This window comes from Haliotis cracherodii, unplaced genomic scaffold (assembly GCF_022045235.1).
Source record: "Haliotis cracherodii isolate W230 unplaced genomic scaffold, xgHalCrac1.p SCAF_13, whole genome shotgun sequence".
Taxonomy (NCBI): Eukaryota; Metazoa; Mollusca; class Gastropoda; order Lepetellida; family Haliotidae; genus Haliotis; species Haliotis cracherodii.
In genome coordinates this window covers 36,911,245-36,938,916 of record NW_027266268.1, presented here as the reverse complement: position 1 = coordinate 36,938,916, position 27,672 = coordinate 36,911,245, and the positions used below count along the sequence as shown (strand labels likewise).

Below are 27,672 nucleotides of genomic sequence, written 5' to 3'. Positions count from 1 at the left end.
GGAATGAGGGAGTCGCTTGGTTTTGAAGGCTCTGAGGTTTCACAATGTCCTGAATGCTCTAAGGAATCGCTAGGTTTTGAATGCGCTAATGTCGTACTAGGAAACGAATCTGCTATGGTGGCATAAGGACCTGAAGGCGCTAAGGTGACACTAGGATCTGAAGGCGCAAAGGTAGAACTAGGTTCTGAAGGCGCTAAGGTGACAATGGTATCTGAAGGCACTAAGGAGACACTAGGATCTGAAGGCGCAAAGGTGACGCTAGGATCTGAAGGCGCAAAGGTGATGCTAGGATCTGAAGGCGCAAAGGTGACACTAGGATCTGAAGGCACTAAGGAGACACTAGGATCTGAAGGCACTAAGGTGACACTAGGATCTGAAGGCGCTAAGGTGACACTAGGATCTGAAGGCACTAAGGAGACACTAGGATCTGAAGGCACTAAGGAGGCACTGTGATCTGAAGGCGCTAAGGTGACACTAGGATCTGAAGGCGCCAAGGTAGAACTAGGTTCTGAAGGCGCTAAGGTGACACTGGTATCTGAAGGCACTAAGGAGACACTAGGATCTGAAGGCACTAAGGAGACACTAGGATCTGAAGGCACTAAGGTGACACTAGGATCTGAAGGCGCAAAGGTAGAACTAGGTTCTGAAGGCACTAAGGTGACACTGGTATCTGAAGGCGCTAAGGTGACACTAGGATCTGAAGGCACTAAGGAGACACTAGGATCTGAAAGCGCAAAGGTGACGCTAGGATCTGAAGGCGCAAAGGAGACACTGGGATCTGAAGGCGCAAAGGTGACGCTAGGATCTGAAGGCGCAAAGGAGACACTAGGATCTGAAGGCGCAAAGGTAGAACTAGGTTCTGAAGGCACTAAGGTGACACTGGTATCTGAAGGCACTAAGGAGACACTGGGATCTGAAGGCGCTAAGGTGACGCTAGGATCTGAAGGCACTAAGGAGACACTGGGATCTGAAGGCGCAAAGGAGACACTGGGATCTGAAGGCGCAAAGGAGACACTAGGATCTGAAGGCACTAAGGAGACACTAGGATCTGAAGGCTCAAAGGAGACACTGGGATCTGAAGGCGCAAAGGAGACACTGGGATCTGAAGGCGCAAAGGAGACACTAGGATCTGAAGGCACTAAGGAGACACTAGGATCTGAAGGCGCAAAGGTGGCGCTAGGATCTGAAGGCGCTAAGGAGACACTAGGATCTGAAGGCTCTAAGGTGACGCTAGGATCTGAAATCGCTAAGGTGACGCTAGGATCTGAAGTCACAAAGGAGACGCTAGGATCTGAAGGCGCAAAGGTGACACTAGGATCTGAAGGCACTAAGGAGACACTAGGATCTGAAGGCACAAAGGAGACACTAGGATCTGAAGGCACTAAGGAGACACTAGGATCTGAAGGCTCTAAGGTGACGCTAGGATCTGAAATCGCTAAGGTGACGCTAGGATCTGAAGGCACTAAGGAGACACTAGGATCTGAAGGCGCAAAGGTGGCGCTAGGATCTGAAGGCGCTAAGGAGACACTAGGATCTGAAGGCTCTAAGGTGACGCTAGGATCTGAAATCGCTAAGGTGACGCTAGGATCTGAAGTCACAAAGGAGACGCTAGGATCTGAAGGCGCAAAGGTGACACTAGGATCTGAAGGCACTAAGGAGACACTAGGATCTGAAGGCACAAAGGAGACACTAGGATCTGAAGGCGCAAAGGTGACGCTAGGATCTGAAGGCACTAAGGAGACACTAGGATCTGAAGGCTCTAAGGTGACGCTAGGATCTGAAATCGCTAAGGTGACACTAGGATCTGAAGGCGCTAAGGTGACACTAGAATCTGAAGGCCATAAGGTGACACTAGGATCTGAAGGCGCTAAGGAGACACTAAGATCTGAAATCGCTAAGGTGACATTAGGGTCTGAAGGCGCTGAGGTGACACTAGAATCTGAAGGCACAAAGGTGACACTAAGATCTGAAGGCGCTAAGGTGACACTAGGATCTGAAGACGCTAAGGTGACACTAGGATCTGAAGGCACTAAGGAGACACTAGGATCTGAAGGCGCTAAGGTGGCACTGGGATCTGAAGGCGCTAAGATGACACTAGGATCTGAAGGCGCAAAGGCAGAACTAGGTTCTGAAGGCGCTAAAGTGACACTAGGATCTGAAGGCGCTAAGGAGACACTAAGATCTGAAATCGCTAAGGTGACATTAGGGTCTGAAGGAGCTGAGGTGACACTAGAATCTGAAGGCACAAAGGTGACACTAGGATCTGAAGGCGCTAAAGTGACACTGTGATCTGAAGGCTCTAAGGTGACACTAGGATCTGAAGGCACTAAGGAGACACTAGGATCTGAAGACGCCAAGGTGACACTAGGATCTGAAGGCACTAAGGAGACACTAGGATCTGAAGGCTCTAAGGTGGCACTGGGATCTGAAGGCACTAAGGAGACACTAGGATCTGAAGACGCCAAGGTGACACTGGGATCTGAAGGCGCTAAGGTGACACTAGGATCTGAAGACGCTAAGGTGACACTAGGATCTGAAGGCACTAAGGAGACACTAGAATCTGAAGGCACTAAGGTGACACTAGAATCTGAAGGCTCTAAGGAGACACTGGGATCTGAAATCGCTAAGGTGACACTAGGATCTGAAGAAACTGAGGTGTCAGTAGGTCCTGAATGATCGAAGGAGTCGCTTGGTTTTAAAGGCGCTAATTTGGGCACGGGCGCTGAATGCGCTGAGGTGGCACTTAGTCCTGAAGGCAGTAATGATGCACTAGGATCTGAAGGCGCTAAGGTGGCACCAGGATGTGAAGGTGTCAATGTGTCCCTGGGTTTCAATGGTTCTAACGATGCACTGGGATCTGCAGGTGGTACGGTGTAATTAGGTTTTACGGGCGCTGCAAAGTGACTAGACCCCTGAAGTTGACTACTTGTGGCTGGTGTTGGCACCGGACTGTTATTGTTTTCGAGATTTTGAGTGATCAGTGAAGAGGTATCTGTAACAAATAAGGGAATAAGTGTAAGTGTCTGGAGGGAATGTTTATAACACACTATATTTAACCTACCACTAAAACAAAATAGTTGAAAATGATTTCAATGGGTCAATTTTATTCCTCTCAAAGAAAGTTCTAAATGCTATAATTCACAATTGTGTACAGGTACAGACAGATGCGAGCGAAGATGGCTGTATTTTTATATATTCCCATTCTGTCAATGTCAATGAATTTACGCTATAAATATAAAAGGCAACAATGGAAATGTTTTTCATAAACCGCGCGTGACAATCAATCCTGTGCGTCACACATGTATGGCGCCCCCATCCCCCTAAAAAATGTTCTGATTTCCTAACACAAGTACATGTATGAAGCAGATGTTCTTAAAGCTTTACAACTGACATTGCATTAAAAAGCCGAGTTCAATGTGTCCCATATTGTGTTTGTTTACATCTTTTGTGTGCAAAATATTAGTCCCTCATCACTTTTGTTTTCAATCACAACAGATTGAAAACCGACATCCTCCCACCTTCGCTCGAAAACAATCTTTGTCTCAACCGTATGTAAGATCGAGATTATAATCATTCCGATATATCTTACCTTCTTCTTTTCTCCTGACGCATGCGCCTGTAAAGCTGTAAGACGCCCCGTCGCCCCTGCCATACACAAACACACTGATTCGGGCTGATTTGTTGGCGGAAGTAATAAGATGGTACCCTGCCTCAATCTCTGTCCTCAAGACCACGTAGTTTAAGCCGACATCAAAGGTGTCAAATGAAATCAATGTGGTGTCATTGATGATGATGGAGTAAGTGTTGGATGGGGACAGTGGATGAAGTATAAGGATTGATGAATCAAACGATGGAATAGCATAAACACGAAATGCCTCTTTGAATTGTAATCCAGGACGAACCAAAGTCATGAGGGACAAAAATCCCGACCCTGCTTCATTTACTTCAACATAGGACATAACTAATATCTCCTTTTCCCCACTGATAATGCCAGGCGACAGACTGGCACTGTGTATTTCTGCATAATCTCCAATCTTTACCAGTGTCGTATGAAATGTGCTGTTTGGTGGTATCCTAAACCTGGTATTTGTCTTGATAGCAATGACTCTAAAGATCGTGTCATCACTATAGCCTAACACCGGCACTGGTAGATTCTCACGTTTTAATCTAGGAACGGGGGGCATCTGAGTGATTATTCCATGACACAGTCTGTCTCCTCCACCCGGCTGGCACGTGCAGTCAAACCCAGAGAAGACAGATATATACTTGTCAGCCAGGATACCAGAACCCGTCAAGTCCTGGTAGCTCCAAATGTACATGACATCAAGCGCTCCAAGTTGTATGTTCGTGAATGACTGTCCGTCGTCCAGCGGTTGAGAGCCAATGAACGCCTTTCCTCCGTTCTGAACTCGAACAGTCCCGTTTACCAAGGTGTGTTCTTTGATTGCTGCAAGTGCAATGTATGCTTTACAGCCGTTCCCAGCCTTGTAGGAAGCAATAACATAGCGCTGTGATACATCTTGACTTAATCTGGAATAAGGCATATGTAATGCAGTGTATCCGTCCGCGCCGTCACTGTAAACATACACATTTACTTGAACTGGACACGAGACACGAAAAGCCACTTTTTGAACTGGGTTTTCTACGAAGTTAGCATTGATTCTGATATCATGAGCGTGGAAGGTTATCTGCGAGTCTTTCCCTATCGTCTCCTTGAACGTATCATTCCATGGCGAAATCACCGTGACGGTCGCCGTGGGAGGCCCTTGAATGATGAGGTGGTATGTTCTTGATGCTGATGGGGGAATTATCTTGGGCATGACTATGAGGAACTCCTTGCCTTGGTGTATGCATGTGTTTGGCTCTGTAGATAAATCATTGTGATTAATTAAATACAACAAGATAGATCAGCACAGCATGTTTGATTTAAAACAATCCATGACATAAACATCGCACCTGAATCCATTTTGCCAGTGACGACCAACAACCTAACAGGGGGAAATATGGGATTCACTCTGCGGACCAGTGAATACCGACACGGTTATATAACGGGGCACAATGTATTGTGGTGCCGTATTGGCCAATTTATGTGTCACCAAGTATATACACCTGGTAATTAATTAAGCACCACCAATATTTTTATGAATGAGTCAATTTACTTGCGGTTTGGTACAAAATGCGTTCGAGGTAACAGCATTCAATGGTGTTTACTGCTTACCATCATCAGCTATGACGAAACAAGAGTTTGAATCAGAACAATGATGTTTACTCTCATTTGCTGGCGTTTTGTAGAAAGGCGTTATGTTCACCAAGTTCAAAGGGGACATTGTATTTGTCGCACAGCATATACTGAACTGATTCAAACAAGACTGTATCAAGTCCTGAATCAAAGTAAGTAGATTCAAGAAACAAACGTTTTATATACTTGGTGTAAACACCCTGCACATGAACGAGTGCCGCCAGACGCCTTCTCATTCCATGAATCAGATGTTGGACTTGACGTCGAGGTTTTCTAGCCCATTCCGCATCCAAACCAGCAGTACGTTCACGTACATTGTGGACAGATAGGTCTCTCTGTCGACCTTGACGGTCTAAAGTGTCCAACAGATGTTCTTGTGGATAAAGATCTGGATTCCTTGCTGGCCAAGGAAGATTCTCGATGTCATTATGGCGTAGGCATTCCAGAACATTACGCGATCTGTGAGGTCGAGCATTATCATCCAACGCCAACGCATGCCGTCTCCAGGTTACTTCAGTCATACTTATATTGAGTATCCGTTCAGTTTACCCTGCACAGTGATCAAGTCAAGTTTACAAGTGAATGAAACACAGCCCCATACTATTACCGATCTCCCACCAACTGGATGGGTCTCTAGAAAGTTGTGTGACTCCAGACGCGTGTGTGACCGCCTCCGTGGTCTAATGGTAGAGCGTCCGCCCGGAGAGCGGAAGGTACGGGGTTCGATCCCCGGCCGCGTCTTACCAAAAGACGTTAAAAGATGGTATTTGTTGTTACCCTGTCTGGCGCTCGGCATTAAGGGGCTAAAACAAGGACTGGTCGGCTCGGAGTCAGTTTACTGTGTCTGAGTGGGTTATTCATGTTTAACTGCGGCATGGTATCTCAGTGTGCTAGCACTATAAATCGGCATCAGTCCGGACTAGTACAAGCAGCCACACACACACATGCACGTCGCTATATAAGTGCAATAATCTTGGACGCGACGTTAAACCCCATTTCACCTCACCACACCAGACACGTATACGGTCATCTACCCTGTGTAACAGAAACCGACCTTCATCAGTGAAATGAACTTTCCACCACGATGCAATATTCAAATTAAACGTTAAACCGAGTTAACAAGGGACGTTTGATTCGTCTTCTGGCTTTGTACTCAGCTGTTGTCAGGCGATTTCTGATGGTTCTGGCTGAAGACACTGTGCTTTAAACTGTTCTGTTGTCAAATGGACGTCGTCTAACGGGTCTTAATACTGCTGTATCTTCTCTCATCGATGTCGTGCGAGGCTGATCTGTCCTCAACTTCATTGTTGTTTAATATTTCTGCACTAATCTTGAAATTACAGTATGGTGACGTCCGCGTTGACGTCTAATTTCCCTACAAGACACTCCTGCATTTGCATTCCAATAACGCTTCAGACTATCAACGGCGTGTCATGTTCATGGTTTGTAACGAGAATGCAAGCCTGCGCAGAGAAATGTTTACCTGAAATGTTCACGACCAATATGTTTTTAGACAAGTCATAGGTATTGTGCTTCACGTGCAACATCACGCACGTTGACACCTGCATTTGGCAATGGCATGACGTGGGAAAAGGGCCATACTATCTAATATATGGATACAACGTACTCATTTTCAAAACGTATCATTCTGTGTCATTTGCATTTCAGTGGTGCGTAATCAATTTCCAGGTGTACATATAAAATGTCACCGCCTGGGAATAACAGTCTCGATTATCCGAAACAGATATGACCATAAAATAGCGGTGTAAATAATGTGAATGGATCACTGAAAATCAGTGATACCACCAGGTGTTCGAAATTCAGTACCGCATATTTACTGCTGTGGGGGAATACTCACCCAGCAAAACACCACGGAACAGCGTGAATAACAGCAACACCTACAACAGATGGCATAGGACTGTCACGATCATAATGACGAGAGTAGGTTTATGCTGAATTTCTTGTTCGTTGTCTAAAAGCAATTTGATAAAATGAACCGACAAACATGATACCTAGGTAACTATAGGACTAAAATGTTGCAGAACATTGGTGCCGTGGCACAGTGAGGCCGTATTGTGACAGGTCGTAATAATGAAACAGATCTAATCATTCTCAAAATGAAAAATTGTACACATTAACAATGTATTTTATTGATTAAAATATGTTCAAAAAGGATGAACGCATCCAAAGAGTGAAACGTATTTTGTCTTTTCAAATGAATTAACTATGTGTATAATTGGTGTTAATATATTTCTGGAAATTCCGATCATCTGAAGAATGTGACATTATTTTTCCTTACAATGACGCAGAATAAGAAAATAGCAAAAAGGACACTTAATGCCAATGAACCCATCTAAAATGTAGCATCGATTAACCGTATAATGAAGACATATAATAAAGCAGTATATGTCGTGTGAATGGATGTTCTCTGCAAACTTGAAACCATGAAGCAATGAAGCATTGACTCGTCTACAGTGAGGGGGAAGATGTCCTTTACAATTAGATAAATGAACAAAAACATGTATTCACCATGAGCATGTCTTTTATTTCAAGAACTTATATTAAGACAACATGAAACCGCCTATAAAGTAATATTCATCATACTTTAAAAAATATAACAATAAAAATAAACTCAACACACATCATAATTTCATTGTGATAAAGAATAAGAAGACAGAGGTAGCTCTAAAACACACTATATGTATGAACAGACGCAATGAACTTACTTCAGCTCCTTTGTAAGACACCATCGTCAGTGGTCCGAAGAGAGCTGTGGTCTGAAGGCAATTACCACAGACACTGATGCTGCTCGTTAAGTTCAGGGGAAATCAATCGACAGGATACAAGGTGACCTCAAGTCTATGATATATAAACTGAGTCAGAAACGCAAAGAGCGCAACAAAGAAGTAATCATTAAACCCGCGTAATGCGACCGCGTCTATTGACCAGAAGGAACTTGCTGGGACGTTGAAATGTTGGCTTTCGCAAATGGCTTTGTTGGATTATGATACTAAGTAATTAATGAGTGAGAAGAAACGCCTTGTCATATTCATAACATTACTATTAACTCTCTGCCATGACGTTTCTGCAATGACATGGTCCTGTAACCCATAACTCTGAATGAATAGCTTAGTTTTAGCACAATGTTCCCCGGAACCTTTCACGAAATGTTCACCCTCTTCAGCAATTAGCTTAAGCAATTTTGAGAAATGTTGGCGCCAAAAACAGGATCGAGTCGTGCGAGGTATGAAATTCTAAGCCTCAGATAACAGTAATTGAGTCCTAATGATATCTTTTGTTGTTAACAAAACATGATGGCATAGAGGTATATCCACACAAAACTTGAGTATAGTGAGAAAATTGTTTCGCTGTGACAAGTCAGTTAAATAATAATGATAACGTGTTCATAAAAAATCTCTGCAAAAACAAAATGCTTTCCGACTTTATCATGAGCACGTGTCTATGAATCAGGATCAAATAGCGAGGGCACAAGGTGTACGCGAAAAGGTATTGTATATGACATTTGGAAAATGGAAAACTTTAGGAATGTGCTTGTGCCCTTCCAATATTTGAAAATGAAGAATTTGATCCTGAATGAATGATCATGTATCATTTTCGACTCCTCTAGGTTAACCCCACGCACGCACGCACTCACTCACATATCTCATTTATATCTGAACGTGTAATTATAATGCGTGAGGCGAGGTGATATATTGTACTTATACAGTGATTGTACGCACGTGTGTGTGTGTGTGTGTGTGTGTGTGTGTGTGTGTGTGTGTGTGTGTGTGTGTGTGTGTGGTTGCTTTTGGTAATCTGGTCTAATGGCGGTTATGTGGTGCTAGCCCACTAACATGCTGCAGTCTAACATAGATACCCCGCTCAGACACAGTATACTGACTCCGACCCGACCAGTCCTTGGTTTAAACACGACCCATGGATTTAAATCAAAAGTTTATTTTTACGTAAAACACATTATATTTAAGACTATCTGCGTATTCCAGTTCGAAACCTAAACAAATAGAAAAAAGGCCTTTTTTTTATTTCCTTAGACTCTCTTCTATTCTTGGATAGTACAATGTATGAAAGAGAAGTAGTGCTTAAAGTAGGTAGTTATGAAACCGAAAACTCACGATTATGTATGGTGAGGTGAGGTGAATTGGGGTTTAACGTCGCGTCTAAAATTATTGCGCTTACATGTATATACCGACGTGCATGCACGTGTGTGTGTGGCTGCTTGTACTAGTCCGGACTGATGCCGATGTATAATGCTAGCCCACTGAGATACCATGCCCCACTCACACACAGTATACTGACTCCGAGCCGACCAAACCTTGTTTTAGCCCCTTAATGCCGAGCGTCAGACCATCTTATAACGCCTTTTGGTATGACGCGACCGTGGATCGAAACCCGAACCTTCCGCTCTCCGGGCGGACGCTCTACCACAAGACCACAGATTCGGTCACGGTTATGTGAGTCACAATTACTTGAGTTGTTTGACCCTATAGAACAATGGACTCAATGTCGCACGTGCTACACGCGTTTCTCGCTCACTTTCAAAGGCAACGTCTTTGTGTGAATCAATGGTGCATCTATCATATGCCACAGAATCAAATTGTAAAATGTATCTATTCAATAATAATAAGTGCACTTATAATCGCCTTTGTCACTTTTGCGTAATACCTAATATTGAATCAGAACTACATTTTTGTCTTGAATGTCCATTTTATCAGGACTTAAGAGAAAGTCTTATTCTAGAATTTTATTATAAATTCCCATCGAATAATAAGCTTATTTTATTATTCACATCACGGAAAATCCCGGTCAAAAATTTGGCTAAATTTATCTTTTTAGCTTTAAAGAAACGTAGTAAATATTTTGCATAATATGGATGTCCATCATTTAATATTTGCATAAACAGAAACTGTAATCATATTATATGGCGCTTCAGCGCTTATTATGTCAAGTTTCATGTGTAATGGGCCGGTGGCCCCTTTACCGTAATAAACACACTCTACTCTATAATGCGCCAGATGCCATTCACCAAGTGGATGCTCATAGCGCTACACTATTATTACCCAGGTCAATGGATCAGTGAGCACTCGATTTTCATTCTCAGGTCCCTGGGGAGTATACAACCCAAGCTGCCTGTGAGGCGCTAGGAGATTAATAGCCACATTACCATCACATCCTACTGGGTACCCAGTAACTGCTGGGTGAACAGAGGCACATTTCGAACAAAGTCACTTGTGCTTCAGTGCAGGGCAGGACCGAAGGCCTAGAAACTCTCAGGAGTTAAGAAACGTGGTTACCCATCCAGCTACTCTCCGAGACCGACGTTGCTTAACTTCACGTGATTAGTGATCTGTGCGCTGTGCACACGACCACGTGTCACCACAAGTGAATGCAAAACATTTTCCTAAACAAGCAGAAACGCAAAAGAAATCTTTGTAGCCAATCTAATACCACTGAATCAGTTGCAATTATTCATTTATTAGGAAACAAAGAGATGAATACAGGAGGATATATTAGAGAATATGAAAGCATTGTCAGCCTGTCGTGTTGGACTGGATTAATTTCCGCCGATGGCGTTTCCGTCAGTTTTAATGAAGAGTCGATGGATTGATCAAAATACAGGGATCTAGGTAGAGTACATTGCCTTCTTTCAATACATTATTTGCAATAATGCATTAACGACATAGAACACAATTGTTATGCAAAGTCTACTCCAGAGAAGAGCGAATCTCGATCATCCACCATTGGGCGAAAAATGCAAGATTATATGAATGGATCTCTGAAATCAGTGGCGACATCAGGAAGTCGCGACAGGCATATAGATAGATAATGCTTGACATTGCAAGGAGGGTTCTATTGTGAGATTCAGCTGTGGGCAATACTTCAGTCTGAACAAAGAAGCATTGTTCATCGTGCCATGACATGGTAGAATCCTGTATTCTGATTGGTCCTCCAGCAGTATCGAATCTACGTTAGACAATGATTTTACTTATGAACTCATTAATACGAAAGAAAATATTTATTGCTAATCCCACCAGATTGTCAATTTGAAATTATGATCTTACTTCCTTAACATTGTTAAATACCGTGTTGCGGATATTAAATTATTTACATTAAGTGTGGCAATATATATTCCCGGCTGAAAACTTTACGAACAAATACTTTAGAGAGTGTATTGTCAAATTCAGTGATATCAATGCTGCTTGACTTTTGACGTCATGTCTTTCTTTCTTCTGCAAGAATGTCTGTTGTGTTGCAAGTAGGCTCTTATATATATCGACAAATAGTCAACTGAAAAGCTATCGAACGGTATCCAAAATTTCATCCCTGTCAAAGGTGCTTGAAAAAGCAGTAGACATGTGAAACAAGCTGCAATCTCGAGAAACATCTATCAGCTCACAGACAAGTTTAAGACAGCACTTCTGAAAGTGACAAATGACTTTCTGACAAAGGGAGAGTCGCTTTATGGATCGGCAGCCTTTCATACGACCAACCACAGACAACTACTAAACAGAATGGGAAATGACCTTGGAATCGCAGATACTGCCCTCGAATGTCTTCTGTCATAAATGTCAGATAGATGCCAGAATATGTGCGATTCCGAAGCTTGCTGTAGAGATATTGAATCATTGTTTTTATATTAGATGGACAATAGATTGAATTCATGACAGAAAAGCATAATTTCGGCAATCAATAAATCAGGTTCAGCTACATATATCTCTGTCGAAGAGGCTGTGACACCACATGTGCGAAAAGTTACAAACATCTTGTTTTTTTTATGAACATGACATAGTAAGTGTCACATAAAACAGCTTCTCTTAATCTTCGTAGCATCGGCAGAATAAGAGCTTATCTTCGTGAAGATGCAGTAGGGAAAATAGAGACAGGTCTCGTTACATCCAGATTGGACTATTGCAACAGCCTCCTCAAAGATCAGCAAAGATCTGATTCAACGTTTACAGCACATACAGATTACTTCAGCGAGAGGGGCGGTCGGGTAGCCTAGTGGTTAAAGCGTTCGTTCGTCACGCCAAAGACCCTGGTTCGATTCCCGACATGGATACAATGTGTGAAGCCCATTTCTGGTGTCCCCCGCCGTGATATTGCTGGAATATTGCTAAAAGCGGCGTAAAACCAATACTCACTCACACTACTTCAGCTAGATAAGTTACAAAAATCCCAAAGCTTGACCACATCTCCCCAGTTCTAAAACGACACCATTTCTTGCCCGTTACACCGAGGATCAACTTCAAGCTACTCTCTCGGGGTTATTACCCCCTTGCATACCAGACCCGTGAAGATTCCGGGGTAGAATAGGTCTTCAGCAACCCATACTTCCCGTAAAAGGTGACTATGCTTGTCGTAAAAGGCGACTAACGGGATCGGGTGGCCAGGGTCGCTGACTTGGTTGATGCATGTCATCGATCCTAATTGCGTGGATCGATGGTCATGATATCAATCACTGGATTGTCTGGTCCAGACTCGATTATTTACAGACCGCTGCCATAAAGCTCGAATATTGCTGAGTGCGGCGTTAAACAACAAAACAACCAACCAACCAATCTTGCATACCAGCATTCGTTTGCTACGATCCAAAAACAAAATGCTCATCCCAACAACACAAGGGAGTAGTCACCTACAGTGTCTTTATCGTCTTTTTTACGCTATTTCCGTTTTTCAAATTCAATTTTGGCCAAGCATTTGTGATATCAATATCAATATCAATATCTTCAAAGTTGCTCTGGTGACTCTTCATTCCCTGTAAATGATATCATCTTTTCGAGACAAGAGTGTCCACTAGCCTACATCAAAGTCTAGTTTTCACACTTTGCCCTTTTAAGGTCCCTTTTCTAAGGACTATTACAAATATAGATAGTTCAATCAGAGAACGTTTTAACACATCAACACACGTGTGAGCAGATAAATAAGATAACTAAGGTGGAAACTTAACAAGGGAAGCTAACAGGTAATTGGCGCCCATGGGTGATAGCCATGGACAACTGGACATTACTGTGACATACCAATTGGGTTCCCAGTGATATAAATCAAACTTACAATGACTTCCCCCTTTAACTGTAGCTCACTTGACGTTTGAATAAAGATGAAAAATGACATAGAAGTGAATCCCGTTTATAGTAGACGTCCAGGCTAACGTCCCCTCATTGTATACGACCCTTGATAGCCCATATCAATGTATTCAAGTCACCCAAGAACAACAAGCATATGGGTACAACGACCAACACAACGCCAGTGTAACCAATTCCCCTTGCTGATGGTCTGTCGTCACGGATACTGATATGTTTCCGGATTGATGACCCTAAGGAACTCTTTAGGAGAGTCAGGTTGTGTATCAGTTGCGAGATATTGGTTGGCGTATCATGAAGGCATTGGCATATGGGTGTGCATAGTGATGTAGATATAGAGGGTGTCACAGAAGAGATGAATGTGGTTTCAGGAGACGTCTCAGTTACTGCAACACCAGTCGCCATCACTGAGTCCACAGATGTCCTCAGAATACTGCTGTCATACACAATGTCGCTGTCCACCGTGTCGGTCTCTGACGTTGTCATTCTCGTGGTTGACATATCAAAGGAGCTTGCCAAGCTGAAGCTGGTAGATGCCGCTGTTGATGATTCCGGCATGGTGGATGCCAGCGTTGATGATTGGGGCAGGGCAGATGCCAGCGTTGATGATTGGGGCATGGTGGTTGCCAGTGGTAATGATTGGGGCAGGGTAGATGCCACCGTTGATGATTGGGGCAAGGTAGATGCCAGCGTTGATGATTGGGGCAAGGTAGATGCCAGCGTTGATGATTGGGGCACGGTAGATGCCAGCATTGATGATTGGGGCAAGGTAGATGCCAGCGTTGATGTTTGGGGCATGGCAGATGCCAGCATTGATGATTGGGGCAGGGTAGATGCCAGCGTTGATGATTGGGGCAGTGTGGATGTCAGTGTTGATGATTGGGGCAGGGTAGATGCCAGCGTTGATGATTGGGGCATGGTAGATGCCAGCGCTGATGATTGGGGCATGGTAGATGCCAGCGTTGATGATTGGGGCAGGGTAGATGCAAGCGTTGATGATTTGGGCAGGGTAGATGCCAGCGTTGATGATTGGGGCAGGGTAGATGACGATTGAGTGATGACCACAGATGACGTTGGAGCAGCTTGCGACGATGATTCCATAGTGATGGTGGATTCCTCTGAAATATGAATCATTTAGTATAGATGCAGCTGAACAAACTAAACAAATATTTACCCGCTTCTGCTTCTATTCCCCAAATATCCGCTTATTGTTTTGCCTCTTCGTCGACAATACATTCTCTTGTGTCAGAAGATTATTTCAAAACAGACTGAATACTTTACCCGTTGAAACATTTTAATGATAACAAAAATAATCTCATGAACAGAACATCAACCGAATATCTCAGATTTGGGACCATCCTAAGTCTATAATTTGTATGGAAATCAGTTAATGTTAACGATGGTGTGTTTTTCTGGGTTCTGCAATCAGCAATATTCCAGCTCTTTGGCGGTGGTCCGTAAATATTCGAGTCTGAATGACCTCTTGGGCATCAATCTACGCAATTGGGATACGGTAACATGCATCAACCAAGTCAGTGATCCTGACCACTGTCGCCTCTTACGACAAGCATTGGTTGCTGAAAAACAATTCTAACCCGGATCTTCGCTGGTCCGCTAGTGTCTATGAAATGAGACAGTCTGTTGTTTATCTGTAAAAGTCGAGACAAGGTAAGTCAGAATCTTACCCGTTAGTTTCTCAGTAGTGCAGGCTCCGTGGAAACTGTAAGCTGCAGTTGCCCCATAGCCGTACACGTACACAGCCACAGCCTGGCTGTCCGCTGACCTTATTGTATGAAGGCCTGGGAGCACTGTGACCCTCACGGCTACATAGTCACTGTGTACCTCTTCAATAGTGAAGGTAGTCATTGGTTGGTCATCCAAAACAAAATCATAACTATTTTGCAGTGATTTCGATGCAATAATGACAACTTGGGCGTCAAAACCAGGTAAAGCAAACACTCTGTGTGTGGCCGAGAACATACCAAATGGCAACATGGTGGTCTGAAGAGGCCAGACCATGCTGCCACCGTCAGGTTGATACTGTACGTTCATAACGGTTTTGTTGCTTGATACCATTTGTCCATGTGGGGATGAACTCTGCCAGGGTAAAATGGAACCTCGTTGAGCCAGTTCCTGATTTTCAATAGTATGTCCCACAACTACATTGGTTGTAGGTTCAACGGAAACAACTCTGAATAATGTATCAGGTATGTCCAACACTGGAAAATTGAGCACGTCACCTTGTAATAAGTCATTGGGTATCATCTGTTCTGCGAGGGCCTGACATCTAGAGCTTCCAACAGGGATGTGTGCACATGTAGCACCAGCAAACACAGACACTGGTTTATTAACAACAATCTGAGTTCCTGTCATGTCGTTAAAAGACCATAAAAACATCACGTCATGAGCATTGATGGTGGTAGTGACAATATCATTATTCCTGTACTCTGCTTCACCAAACTGGACCTCATGCACGTCCTCGTTATATCGGACACTTACACTCACTTCTGTTCCCTCCTCAAATGCCGCAACTGCAATGTAGGACTTGTCTGCCATGTTGTTAAGGTGGGATGCGGTGAAGGAGGCCGCTACATACGATGTGCTGTTTCTCCGTGCGATGGCGGTATAGCCATCACTGTCATCTGCACAAACGAAAACCACGACGGGTTCAGTCGCCGTTACTCGAATGCCATTCTTCTCTACTGGAAATGGAACGCCTTTAATTTCAATTGTGTGGGTGGAGTGTTCAAGGACGAATTGGGCAAAACCAGTGGTCGTAATTGTTTCAATATATTCATCCGGCGGAGATTCCGTCAAAACCGTAACTGTCGTCCCTTCTTGCCCATGGGCAATGATATTAAGGAGGCGTCCAGGTTTCTCACTCTCAAACACAGGGGATACAATCATGAAATCGGTTCCTTCAAATATGCAGCACAGCAAACCTGAAACAGTCGGAAAAGTGTATTGATAATATGTAACTTTTGAGAATTTAATCAAAGATCAATGCATCCATAGCTTTGACCTAAATTCCATGTGCAATTACATTTCACGATATGATGGGGACCTATCACGACAAAAGGTATACATTACTTACAAATATGGTCAAGGCCTATGAATCGACCAACGCACACTTTAATGAAAACGCTTCTAAAAATCGAACAGGTTGTACAATTCTAACTGAAAAGAAATTGCTCACTGGTGTTATATGAAAGTAATTTTATTGGCGGAAGAAACTGTTGTGGATATAAACTGACGATCATAAGATAGTAAAACCGATCTGTTTCTCAAAATGATAAAAAAAATACAAACCACATGTTGATGCAAATGTTGTATTTTGAAAGTATAATCAGTGGGCGAGACATAAACACACTATTGGCCATCAAGTGTCGACATAACAGATCCCACACAGCAATGGAGCATTCGTCACCACTCGCCCATTTCCGTATCCTGCAAGACTCACCCCTATCGATTGATGTTTTATGCGAAAATACGACAAACCAGTCAGAATGAGAGTATGACGTCAAGTACTTCGGTCAAAGAAGCCCACAGGAATAATTTTTGATTTTGCCTATGTCTTGCATATAAACATACATCGATGATACAAGTAGGTGTGTCCAATCATACTGTATGATACTGTAATTAAGTGGGTGAATATACGTAAATCATTACGCAATGAGTTGATAAATCTTTTTGCTTTGCCCCTTTGCGCTTAGACGGAACCCAGTATAAAAAAGGGCAACGAGATCGGCACGAGCCGCTATTCCGCTTGTCCCGAAATAAGACGAGTTGGTCACGAATGAGCGCTAGGCGAAAAATGGGTTAGTTCACAGCTTACACAAAGGCGAGATGTGAGTTCACATGATCATTACTGTCACTAAATGAATGCAAATACAATAATGTATATTGCCTCCGCGTGCAATCATACAAGCGCGCCCACGACGTCGGACATCGTTCGTTTGACGTCTAATGACGTCATAACGAATTGCCCACCATTTCACTGTGTGTTTGTTCAAACTGATGTCTGTTCATTGGAGGAACTGGATGACGTCGGATGTTCTTGTCAAGATGATCCCGAAGTGTTTCTATGTCTGGTGAAAGGGCTGGCCATGGTAAACCACTGACGATGTTTCTGTCCAGCAACTGTTGCACAAATTGTTTGATAGGCATTACTTAGATGTTGACGGATGACAAGATCGACACAATTTAATGGATAACAACTTCTTTAGTACTGTGAAAAGCGACGTTTTGGTATAGATCCTTATACCGTTGTCAAGCAAGACTGGCTTGACAACGGTATAAGGATCTATTCCGAAACGTCGCTTTTCACAGTATTAAAGAAGTTGTTATCGATAAAATTGTGTCTATCTTGTCAACTGTTACACAACAAGAGCTGTGGCTGGTTTTGCATTGTCCTCTTCACACAAGGTGCTTGGGGTGCGCTGCAAGAACGGCAACACGACGGTGAGGTGCATGTAATGATTGGCATTAATATTTCCACCAATGACAACCAGTTGTGTCCTCTTTCGGCCACATATCCCAGCCACAACCACCACTCCTCCACTGCCAAACGGTAGTCTCCTGAACACATGTCCCCAGATCTGTGTTCTCCCGTCGATTTCAACCTGCTCTCATCAGAAAATAACACATGTCTCCAGCGACGACACGGCAAACGTTGAACTTGGCGTGTCGAACGTAAACGCCAAAGCTGATGTCATACCTTTAAATGGTTGACAGGTTCTGATACCATTCTCTCGTAGTCGGTGACGTTTGAGGTGACGATTGATAACACGATCAGGCGCAGTCAGTGCAGATGAAGTTACAGTGAGGAATGTGTTATGTAGGTGCAATGATGCGTGGTCTTCAACTTTGTGGCCTGTCTGCAAGTCTTCCAGTCACCATGTAATCGACTTACCGACCGTCGTTTTCGCATAGTACCTGATTCTTCAGGCGTGCGCGCGTAAGCTGCCAGCTGCACCAAACCAATTGCCCTCTCTCGATGTTCAGCAGTTCGCCTTGCTATGTCCTTGGGTTCTTTTGGGTTTAGTTCAGTTGACCGATAACGTTCGTTTGCCATGCCACACATTGAAACCCCGACTTGGGACGATGTCGTCATTTGTTACGGTCTGTCCAACAAAGCTATAAACCTGTGTGTGTAAATGCCCTGGCGTTCAAAAGCGACTGGGAGTATTAAATATCAACAACAATATAATTGCACGGCTTTTCATTTTTGCATTCGGAATTGCTGGATTAAATTCGTTTTTCGAAATTTCAGAAATAGGATGTGCTTGTCTAAAAGCTACTATGCTGATTGGCTGATTGGAAAGTAGAACATAGAAAGTTCACTTGAGACCGCCTCCGTGATCGAGTGGAAGAGCGTCCGCCCGGACAGCGGAAGGTTCGGGGTTCGATCCCCGGCCGCTTCATACCACATATGAGCAATACTCACTATGATTAGGACATATCACAATCAGTGCGTGCTATGATTAGGACCCAAATATAAGCAATACTCACTATGATTAGGACATATAACAACCAGTGCGTGCTATAATTGGGACCCAAATATAAGCAATACTCACAATCAGTGCGTAACACGCATTGGTTACTTGCGGACTTTTTGTGCCCCGAAACCCAATCTCCCACCCACACAGGGAGACAAGCATTGTGTACTGGGGACCTGTCCTGTCCCGGAGCCCATGCAGGGAGACAAGCATTGGGTACTGGGGACCTGTCCTGTCCCGGAGGTCACACAGGGATACAAGCATTGGGTACTGGGGACCTGTTCTGCCCCGAAGCTCACACAGGGAGACAAGCATTGGGTACTGGGGACCTGTTCTGCCCCGGAGCCCAGACAGGGAGACAAGCATTGGGTACTTGGGACCTGATCTGCCCCGGAGCCCACACAGGGAGACAAGCATTGGGTACTCGGGACCTGTTCTGCCCCGGAGCCCACACAGGAAGATTGGGGACTATGTTGTCATTTGTTACGGTCTGTCCAACAAAACTATAAACCTGTGTGGCCCGCTATGTACGTAAATTATTTATATTTAAAAAATAACGTTCGGTATACTTTCTTATGATCGTCAGTCTGTTTGTGGTGATTGTCGGGGGCAATAGGTGATTCAACTGCTGGTGAAAAATGTCGAGTGCTGTCGTGACTAGATATGAACCGTAGTCATAAGCAGGCAATGGATATGTGCAGAATGGTTTACCGGAATTAGATTATCTGCCTTTGTTGGGTACATGTACATTATGCTGTACTTGAAAACACCGAATGTCTGCCTGCTTCCATGACTATTCTGAATTCAAAAACGTATACAGGCCTCTTTGAAAGCAGGGACCATATTCTGAGTATTCGTGAGTGTACTAACATTTTTTCTAGGGCATGTTACTTATTACTGCTCTCACTAATTTGACTCATTGTGTTGACTAAATCATTGCAATATTAAAACTGTGTGTTTAAAAATAATTTATTGAATATTTTTTTATCTTGCTTGGCCGTTTAGTTTCACAATTTGGATTTCTGGGTTACCATTTGCAATTCTGTTTAGACATCGTCCCGTAACAAGTAGACATGCTGGATGTGTATACGGAAGGTTCGGAGTTCGATCCCTGGCCGCGTCTTACCAAAATACGTTAAAAGATGGTACTTGTGGTTACCCTGTCTGGCGCTCGGCAATAAGGGGCTAAAACAAGGACTGGTCGGCTCGGAATCAGTATACTGTGTCTCAGTGGGGTATTCATGTTAAACTGAGGCATGACATCTCAGTGGGCAAGCACTATAAATCGGCATCAGCCCGGACTAGTACAAGCAGCCACACACACGCACGCCATTTCACCTAACCCGCCCTGATATTGCTGGAATATTGCTAAAAGCGGCGTAAAACCTCACTCACTCACTCACTCACTCACTCATTTCACCTAACCTCACCAAATTCACCTGACACGACCTCCTCCGGAGGTGTCCCTAGATCTTGAGACGTATTGTATCGTATTAAAAGATTTGATTTAATGATATTATGTCATTCCCCAAATATCGGTTCGGTTTTTCTTTTCAGAGAACATGTCTTGAAACAGTTCCAGAAAAAAAATAATCTGCCTCAAATAAATATGCCTGACACCCGACCATCTCTATCCCTCCCCAGAATAAACCTTACCCTATTTCCCCTAAACCGAACATGAGCAATACTCACTATGATTAGGATACCTCACAATCAGTGCATGCTATGGTTAGGACCCAAATATAAGCAATACTCATATGATTGGGATATATCACAATCAGTGCGTACTATGATTTGGACCCAAATATAAGCAATACACATATTATTAGGATATATCATAATCAGTGAGCCCACACAGGGAGACAAGCATTGGGTACTGGGGACCTGTTCTTCCCCGGAGCCCATATAGGGAGACAAGCATTGGGTACTGGGGACCTGTTCTTCCCCAGAACCCACACAGGGAGACAAGCATTGGGTACTGGGGACCTGTTCATCCCCAGAGCCCATACAGGGAGACAAGCATTGGGTACTGGGGACCTGTTCTTCCCCAGAGCCCACACAGGGAGACACGCATTGGGTACTGGGGACCTGTTCTTCCCCGGAGCCCACACAGGGAGACACACACACCCGTTCTGGACAATATCTTATGCCGTACTACGTACAGTATGATGTGTTGCTACACTGACACCAATATTTGCGTTAATTACCAAAAGTTAAAACTTATTTACCTCTGAAGAGATAAAGCCAGATTAACGCCTTTTCCATCTGCAAAATAAATCATGGCATTATTCATTATAATTCTCATATCTGAAAATGAAATGATGTTAACTAATCTTTCTTATATAACTAAACACAATGAAATGATTTTAACTAATCTTTCTTATATAACTAAACAATGCGACACAACCCTTTCCATAATCATAAGAGATCCATTCTACGATTCCGACAACAGTCAAGTCTCGTTAATCCGACAATCGGCTTTATCTGACACTTATGATGGGAACAGATTAAATCAGTGCTAGATAGACGCGTTAATCCAACAGCCTCGCACTCCGACTCCGACACACCTAATTTGCAACGAATTACCGAAATCACGTATTTCATAAAGCATGTTTTTATAAATCACTATCAAATAGTGATGGCACCTGGTGTCCGGGGAGAAGTCTGCGTATGCACCCTGCCCCTCCGGAACCAGCCATCGCAAGGACATGACATGTAGCGGTATTAAAGTAAAATCCACAATCGACAAAGTAATTTCCATTATCATTGTTGTCGGGGCTGTGCCGCTCAGTGTTTTATTGTACGATAAACCACTCCCATTCGTAAATAAATAAATATTCACATAAATAAAACAAATTCACTCAGTTTCGCTTCATCTCCTACGATGCCTGATATGCCTCCACACAGCCGCATGCCTCTGTGAAGATCCGGGTTAGACTAGGTCTTCAGCAACCAATGCTTGTCGTACGAGGCGACTATGCTTGTCGTAAGAGGCGACTATGCTTGTTGTAAGAGGCGACTAACGGGAAAGGGGGGTCAGCCTCGCTTACTCGGTTGATGCATGTCATCGTATCCCATATGCGTTGATCGAAGCTCATGATGTCAATCACTGGATTGTCTAATCCAAACTCGATTAGTTACAGACCACCGTCATATAGCGGGAATATTCATGAGTGTTGCGTTAAACTACAAACAAACAAACAAACAAACGCCGTCACATACAGAAACATACTATGGTATATGTTCACAACTAACCTTATAAGAATCAGCTGTGCTGATGAGTGATCTCCAGTACCACAAACGAATGGCTTCTGTATCAACCCAGCATTTCACATCTTTCACACCCGCTATCGTTTCATTTACCGATCTCAATCCATGGCAACTACACCAAACACAATACGTGTACGCCAGCAGTGACTTGAGTTCATCGATCTGTTTTTCTTACTGACACACAGGCGTGTTTTGTTTATCAAAATAAATCAATTGGAACAATTGACAATATATTCCGCTGTCGGGGACGATTCTTATTTTGTGTAAAATTTAAAGTGATGTTCACATCAAGTCCATATAGTGAGTGGCTGAGTTTGGTTTAACGCCGCTTTTAACAGTATTCCAGTTATATCGCGGCGTGTCAGCTTAATGTGGGAGGAAAGCCCAAAGTGATGCAGGTCTCAGACGTTTACCACTTCGGCGAAACCCACGAGCACGGGAAACCTGGAAACATAATCGGGGCGAACCGGGATTCGAACCCACAGTCATAGGTTTCTGGCGTGCCAAAGGAACGCAACTCTACACAGCGAATCGCGGTGCCTTAGACGACTGGGCCACCCGTGCCCCCAGTCTAGCGACAAAACCGATATCCATCTTCATAAGAAATATCTGCTCAGAGTCTGTTGTACGATTCATCTTACAGTGAAAGGTTTTTAAGTGGAAAAAAACTCTATGTAGATACTTTCCTTTTTCCCTGCCAAGCACACTTAATAATTGTCATTGCTTTATAGCTGATAAGTAGAAAAACATGTTCTGTAAATACATTTCCTTGATCCAAAGAGATACGTCACATAGTAAATTTGACTTGATCACTAGAATAACAGTCTGTGTGGTTGTAAACACTAACTAACTTAGCCGCCACTACTCAATTGAGTAACTAAAAGACAATTTGAATTGTTGATCCCAACAATAACTACGCTGTTAATTCGTAATATGCTCGCACTCAGTTAATCTCGCTAATGAAAAATTGCTTGCTTAACGATATACATGTAATAAACTTCATAGGTTTTTTTTTCTGGAGAAGAGATTTAATTTAATGTTTATTTAGAATTAGATTGAAGTAAAGATTGTGAACCTCATGACTTTTAATCTAGTTTATATTTGTGTCTAACGCCAATGTAAGCGTGTCTAACAATGCAGCTTGTAAGTGCGGTAGATGATTCAATAATGGCACGCAAGTTGTAGTTGGTTATCTAGAAAACCTGTCAAGTTGAGATGTTTCAGGTTCCTTCATATTCTACTTATCAGGGTTTCACTGTATATTAAAAGCATGTTTTTTATGCAGCACTATTAAACAGTGATAATGCCAGGTGGTCGTGAAAAGTTCAGCTTACCCAGCCCCACCGGTGCCACACATCACAAACACATGCAAAGGCAAATCAATCGTTCACCTGTAAAAACACGGATACAAGTCAAAATAGGGAATTGCATCAGACATAATGTTTGTCTCTAATGCAACATATCTACACACAAATATATTCATAACAAGTTATAAACTGGACCTGGATAGACTCTTACACCCACACGTCATATTGCAAGGTATACTGGATAGACTGGTGACCGCGCTTGACAAACTCACTTGGTCCTACCCCACATTATATGAAAACGTTGTTGGAAGTGTGCCTATGTTCACCCAGAACAGTTTTGGTACCCTACAAAGGGCGGTCGGGTAGCCTAGTGGTTAAAGCGTTCGCTCGTCCCGGGTTCGATTCCCGACATGGATACAATGTGTGAAGCCCATTTCTGGTGTCCCCCGCCGTGATATTGCTGGAATATTGCTAAAAGCGGCGTAAAACCATGCTCACTCACTTGATCACCCTACAGATGATGACATTCTGACGCCTCTCATGTGGATGACTTCAGTTGGAATATTGGCAATGGTAATATGCAATCGTTGGATTCGTTGGTCATTGCTAACCTATATACCACACCCCTGTGCATTGATGACTTATCATTACACCACTGCCATAAGCTAATTTGTATATCACGTGATTGGACTTTTCACAAGTAAATAAATGTGCTTAGTCTACATTCAGAGCACACTGGTGTTGTGGAGGCCTTTCTGTGTGCTTTACAGATTGTGTTGCTTAATTGTATGATATTATAATTAAATGCGACACAGAAAAGGACATAGCAAAGTGATCTTAGTGCCAGCTTCCTTTCTTTGTTCGGACTTGGAACCGTACGACCATTGTAAATATACTCTTAAAAAAATCGCAAATCGGATATGTTTTACCATAAAAGCCAAATTAGCGAACCAAGAGGTGCAAAATGAAGAGGTTTGGCGTCAGTGACAAATTTCCTGGATCAAAATTATCAAAACAAGGACATGCAAACCATTAGTCGGGAAACACGTACGATTCGGAAAAACGCACCCAGTGCATTAACAAACGGGCGACGGAGCTGCTTGCACTGTCCGTGCAGCAGCACTATGAACGGTATTAACTTGCAGGGTTTTTGATTGCCTGGTATCAACGTTCCAAGATTAACAGAAGTGCAAAGAACCAACGCCATAGGCCACTTGCAGGCAGGGGAATCACGATCAGCTGTAGCCAGTGTTTTCAATGAAGCGCCCAGCACCATCTCAAGGCTATGAAATCGGTTTCAACAGCATGGTTCATTACGTGATCGGCCAAGGTCGGCACGACCAAGATTTACCATCCCCGCCCAAGATCGCTTCCTACGTGAAAGGACGGCAACAGCCACCCCAACCGCATCCCAAATACCCGGACTGCGCGGAATCTCCGACCAGTCTGTACGAAACCGTTTAAGACGTCCTGTTCGACGCGTTATATTGAGTCGACAACATTGTCAACAACGACTGTATTCGTGTCGTCAACACAGGTTATCGCCTCGTCTACAATGGAGAGATGTCTGGTTCAGCGACGAATCAAGATTTTTCCCCCGTCAAGGGCATGGAAGAGCATTGGACTACAGACGTCGGGGAGAACGTTACGCCGGAAACTGCATAACGGGAAGTGGACAGGTTTTGTGGGGGTATCGTTATGATGTGGGCGGCTATCGTTTTCATGCGCTAATCCCCGTTGATAACCTCACCAAAGTTTCATTGTATATTGATTGGCAGCCAACCTGGACTACTATGATATTATCACTTCCCGTTAATTACTGTTATTTATAGTACGACATTTTTTGCCTTAATTGTTCATCCCCTGAGCTGTGTCGGTTCATCTCCCCCAGAAGTCCCATGTCCAGAGCAACGACATCGTCTGTCTATTGTTGTTCATTACTATATATGTGTTACCATTACACTGTTAGTCAGCTTGGTATTCCGAGTGCTGGTGTAGGGACGACCTCGAGCAGGATGTGCCGCCTGTAGGAAATTTAACGTCCTGAGGTTGAGCTGGAGCTCTGCTCACCTCTTGTACGCCTGAGCTGGAAGGTCCGCTCATCGCTGTGAGTATTGTCAGAGCAGGTATTTCGCTCATTGTGTATTTGTTGTTTACATGTTGTGCATAAAACGTTCCGGGACAGTGATGTCGATTTTGTCCTTGATTTCCCCGAGAGCAAATTCCCCGTCAGCATGCGCGTTGACATTCTGAATGTTTTTTGTCAGTGTCACTTCTCACCTCATGATCACTCTTTACTTTCTTACGTTTACTATCTTGATCATCTGCCGAGAGCGTTCTCTTTCTTCTGGGACTGACTCGTGTCCTTCACTCTCCCACAACTCGGGGTAGCGTTACCGCCGACACAGAACTTTCTAACAGGCCTAAGTCCATCGCGGCGTCTGTTTCGGACAGTTATATGTCGATCTTAAGAATGATATCACAGATCGTTAGTCCGTTTGACCACTCGTCCCACGCAACCTAATATTTTCTTTGTGGTTTGGCGATTTGGCTTTATCTCTTCTCTTTTCACTTCGTTTTCTCGCCGAATCCAAATCTCTGACTAAAACTGTAAACATGTAAACACGAATAGTATGAATATTTCTCCCTAAGAAATTGACGTTTCATCTTTTAAAACTGAAATTCGCAACAAAATCGCAATCATTTATTTGCCCTGTAAGTCATTCCAGGACTGCAGGACACGGTAGACATTTAGACAATGTATTAAGTATGACCCGTTCCTTAGCAACATGGCGTGCGGTGCTATCCCATATCAAAATAACACCTTACTTACTGGCACTTACTCTTTTAATGAAAAATGTACGAGTGGTGGGTCTTACCGCCTGGGCAGGACACTCATACTCTACCCGTGAACATCACTGATTTTCATTGTGATCCCTTCTTATAAGTTTCACCGCTATTTGCCTGTTACACCAATACAGATATTCTGTTGCGTTGGCGTTTTCAATTCGAATATTCGTTTGACTCGATCACGTCTTCGAATACCATGGATAGTCAAAATAAATAAATAAATATATCATCTACATATTTGAGAGTTCAGGTTATATTTTAAGAATTGTAATAGCACATAAACCTAACGAAATAGAGGTAATACATTTCCGTATTGATCGATATATCCCCGTGCAGATGGTACACATATTGAATCATCTGTAATAAATATCTTTTCTATTGCACGGAAGAAAATGCATTTGCTATAACTGCATAGTTATAGTATATTGTTAATGCTTCCAACCACACATTGTTTACTTTGTCACATGTGTTTAATTAGGAATACATAAATAAACACTGAGTATCTGCTCGGTGTTCAAAGATTTGAGCATATCGACAATACATGGAATCAGTTTTAGCACGAACGTGTTACCCATGTTGACTGTGGGCAAAACCAGAAACTGTTGCCGAAGTTAAACACATTAAAACTTTGAAACAGAAAGGTTTTTAAAGTATATATATATATAATGATATTATTGACATTTGAGTTGACGTTGATCTCAACAAAGTTAAATTTACAAATTGCAAAGTTGAAATTGGCATACGACAATGGCACGAACGTTCTTTCGTTGTTATGATTATTTACCTTTCCTTATCAGCAGAGTGACAATTATATTTACTCCATATATAAGATAAACATGCTTGGTACATACTTGGAACAATATTTAAGGGGAGCTAATAGTCATTGTGTGTTTGCTGTATGCAATCTTGATTAATGAACTTGAACTGCGTAAGGCGATGTAAGCGCTGGTTTCGACAAAATCGTTATCGGCAAGGTGCCCCAATACTGGCCATGGTTCATGCATGCCGCTTGTTTCGCATTACTGATAACTCGACTGTGTTCGATAGTACCCACTATTTCGAGTTATTACGTCATGTTTATGTAGTATATAAACAGATCTAGATGTCTGGCCCTATGGTGCTGTGAAGGATGTTATTTCTTTTACGAATTAGTATAAACAATCACATAAAGACAAGTTTAATCTTACATTGTTTCCTGTTAGCTAGGGTAAAGTTAAGTAACGCTTGCTGGTCCAGACTCGATTATTTACATACCGCCGTCATATAGCTGGAATATTGTTGTGGCGATTAAGCACAAGCAAAAAAAACCAAACCATTATGATGTAACTTTATGTTCTGTTTCGTCACATTCGCCATGTTACGTATTATCACGATATGTGTTCTGTTACGTAGCATCACGCTTATATTAA

At 43.0% G+C, this 27,672-nt stretch overlaps 2 protein-coding genes and 1 long non-coding RNA gene across 3 annotated transcripts; 1 reads left to right on the top strand and 2 right to left on the bottom strand.

The window, feature by feature from the left end:
- Positions 1-204: 204 nt before the first annotated feature.
- LOC139458683 (collagen, type I, alpha 1a-like) lies at positions 205-2,676 on the top strand. Its single transcript, XM_071240097.1, has 3 exons — positions 205-352; positions 461-2,125; positions 2,297-2,676. The coding sequence occupies exons 1-3, from the start codon at positions 205-207 to the stop codon at positions 2,674-2,676; spliced, it is 2,193 nt and encodes a 730-aa protein (XP_071096198.1).
- An 866-nt stretch (positions 2,677-3,542) lies between these two features.
- Positions 3,543-13,824, bottom strand: LOC139458682 (uncharacterized). Its single transcript, XM_071240096.1, has 3 exons — positions 13,726-13,824; positions 7,098-7,137; positions 3,543-4,864 (listed from the first exon to the last, which is right to left on the bottom strand). Exons 1-3 carry the CDS (start codon positions 13,822-13,824, stop codon positions 3,543-3,545), a joined length of 1,461 nt encoding a protein of 486 aa, XP_071096197.1.
- Positions 13,825-15,972: 2,148 nt separating this feature from the next.
- On the bottom strand, positions 15,973-22,128 carry LOC139459286 (uncharacterized). Its single transcript, XR_011652684.1, has 3 exons — positions 22,092-22,128; positions 21,065-21,101; positions 15,973-16,280 (listed from the first exon to the last, which is right to left on the bottom strand). It is a non-coding gene; the product is annotated as an uncharacterized lncRNA (long non-coding RNA).
- Positions 22,129-27,672: the final 5,544 nt, after the last annotated feature.

Bases quoted from the DNA above. Each gene is read 5' to 3' on its own strand.
- LOC139458683 (XM_071240097.1), top strand. From the start codon at position 205: ATGGTATCTGAAGGCACTAAGGAGACACTAGGATCTGAAGGCGCAAAG. The intron at 353-460 runs GCACTAAGGTGA...TGTGATCTGAAG, and splicing joins GGAGACACTAGGATCTGAAG to GCGCTAAGGTGACACTAGGA. The intron at 2,126-2,296 runs GTTCTGAAGGCG...TGTGATCTGAAG, and splicing joins AGGCGCAAAGGCAGAACTAG to GCTCTAAGGTGACACTAGGA.
- LOC139458682 (XM_071240096.1), bottom strand. From the start codon at position 13,824: ATGACAACGTCAGAGACCGACACGGTGGACAGCGACATTGTGTATGAC. The intron at 7,138-13,725 runs GTAACTGAGACG...CATCTGTTGTAG, and splicing joins TGATGGCGACTGGTGTTGCA to GTGTTGCTGTTATTCACGCT. The intron at 4,865-7,097 runs GTGAGTATTCCC...ATTTATCTACAG, and splicing joins GTTCCGTGGTGTTTTGCTGG to AGCCAAACACATGCATACAC.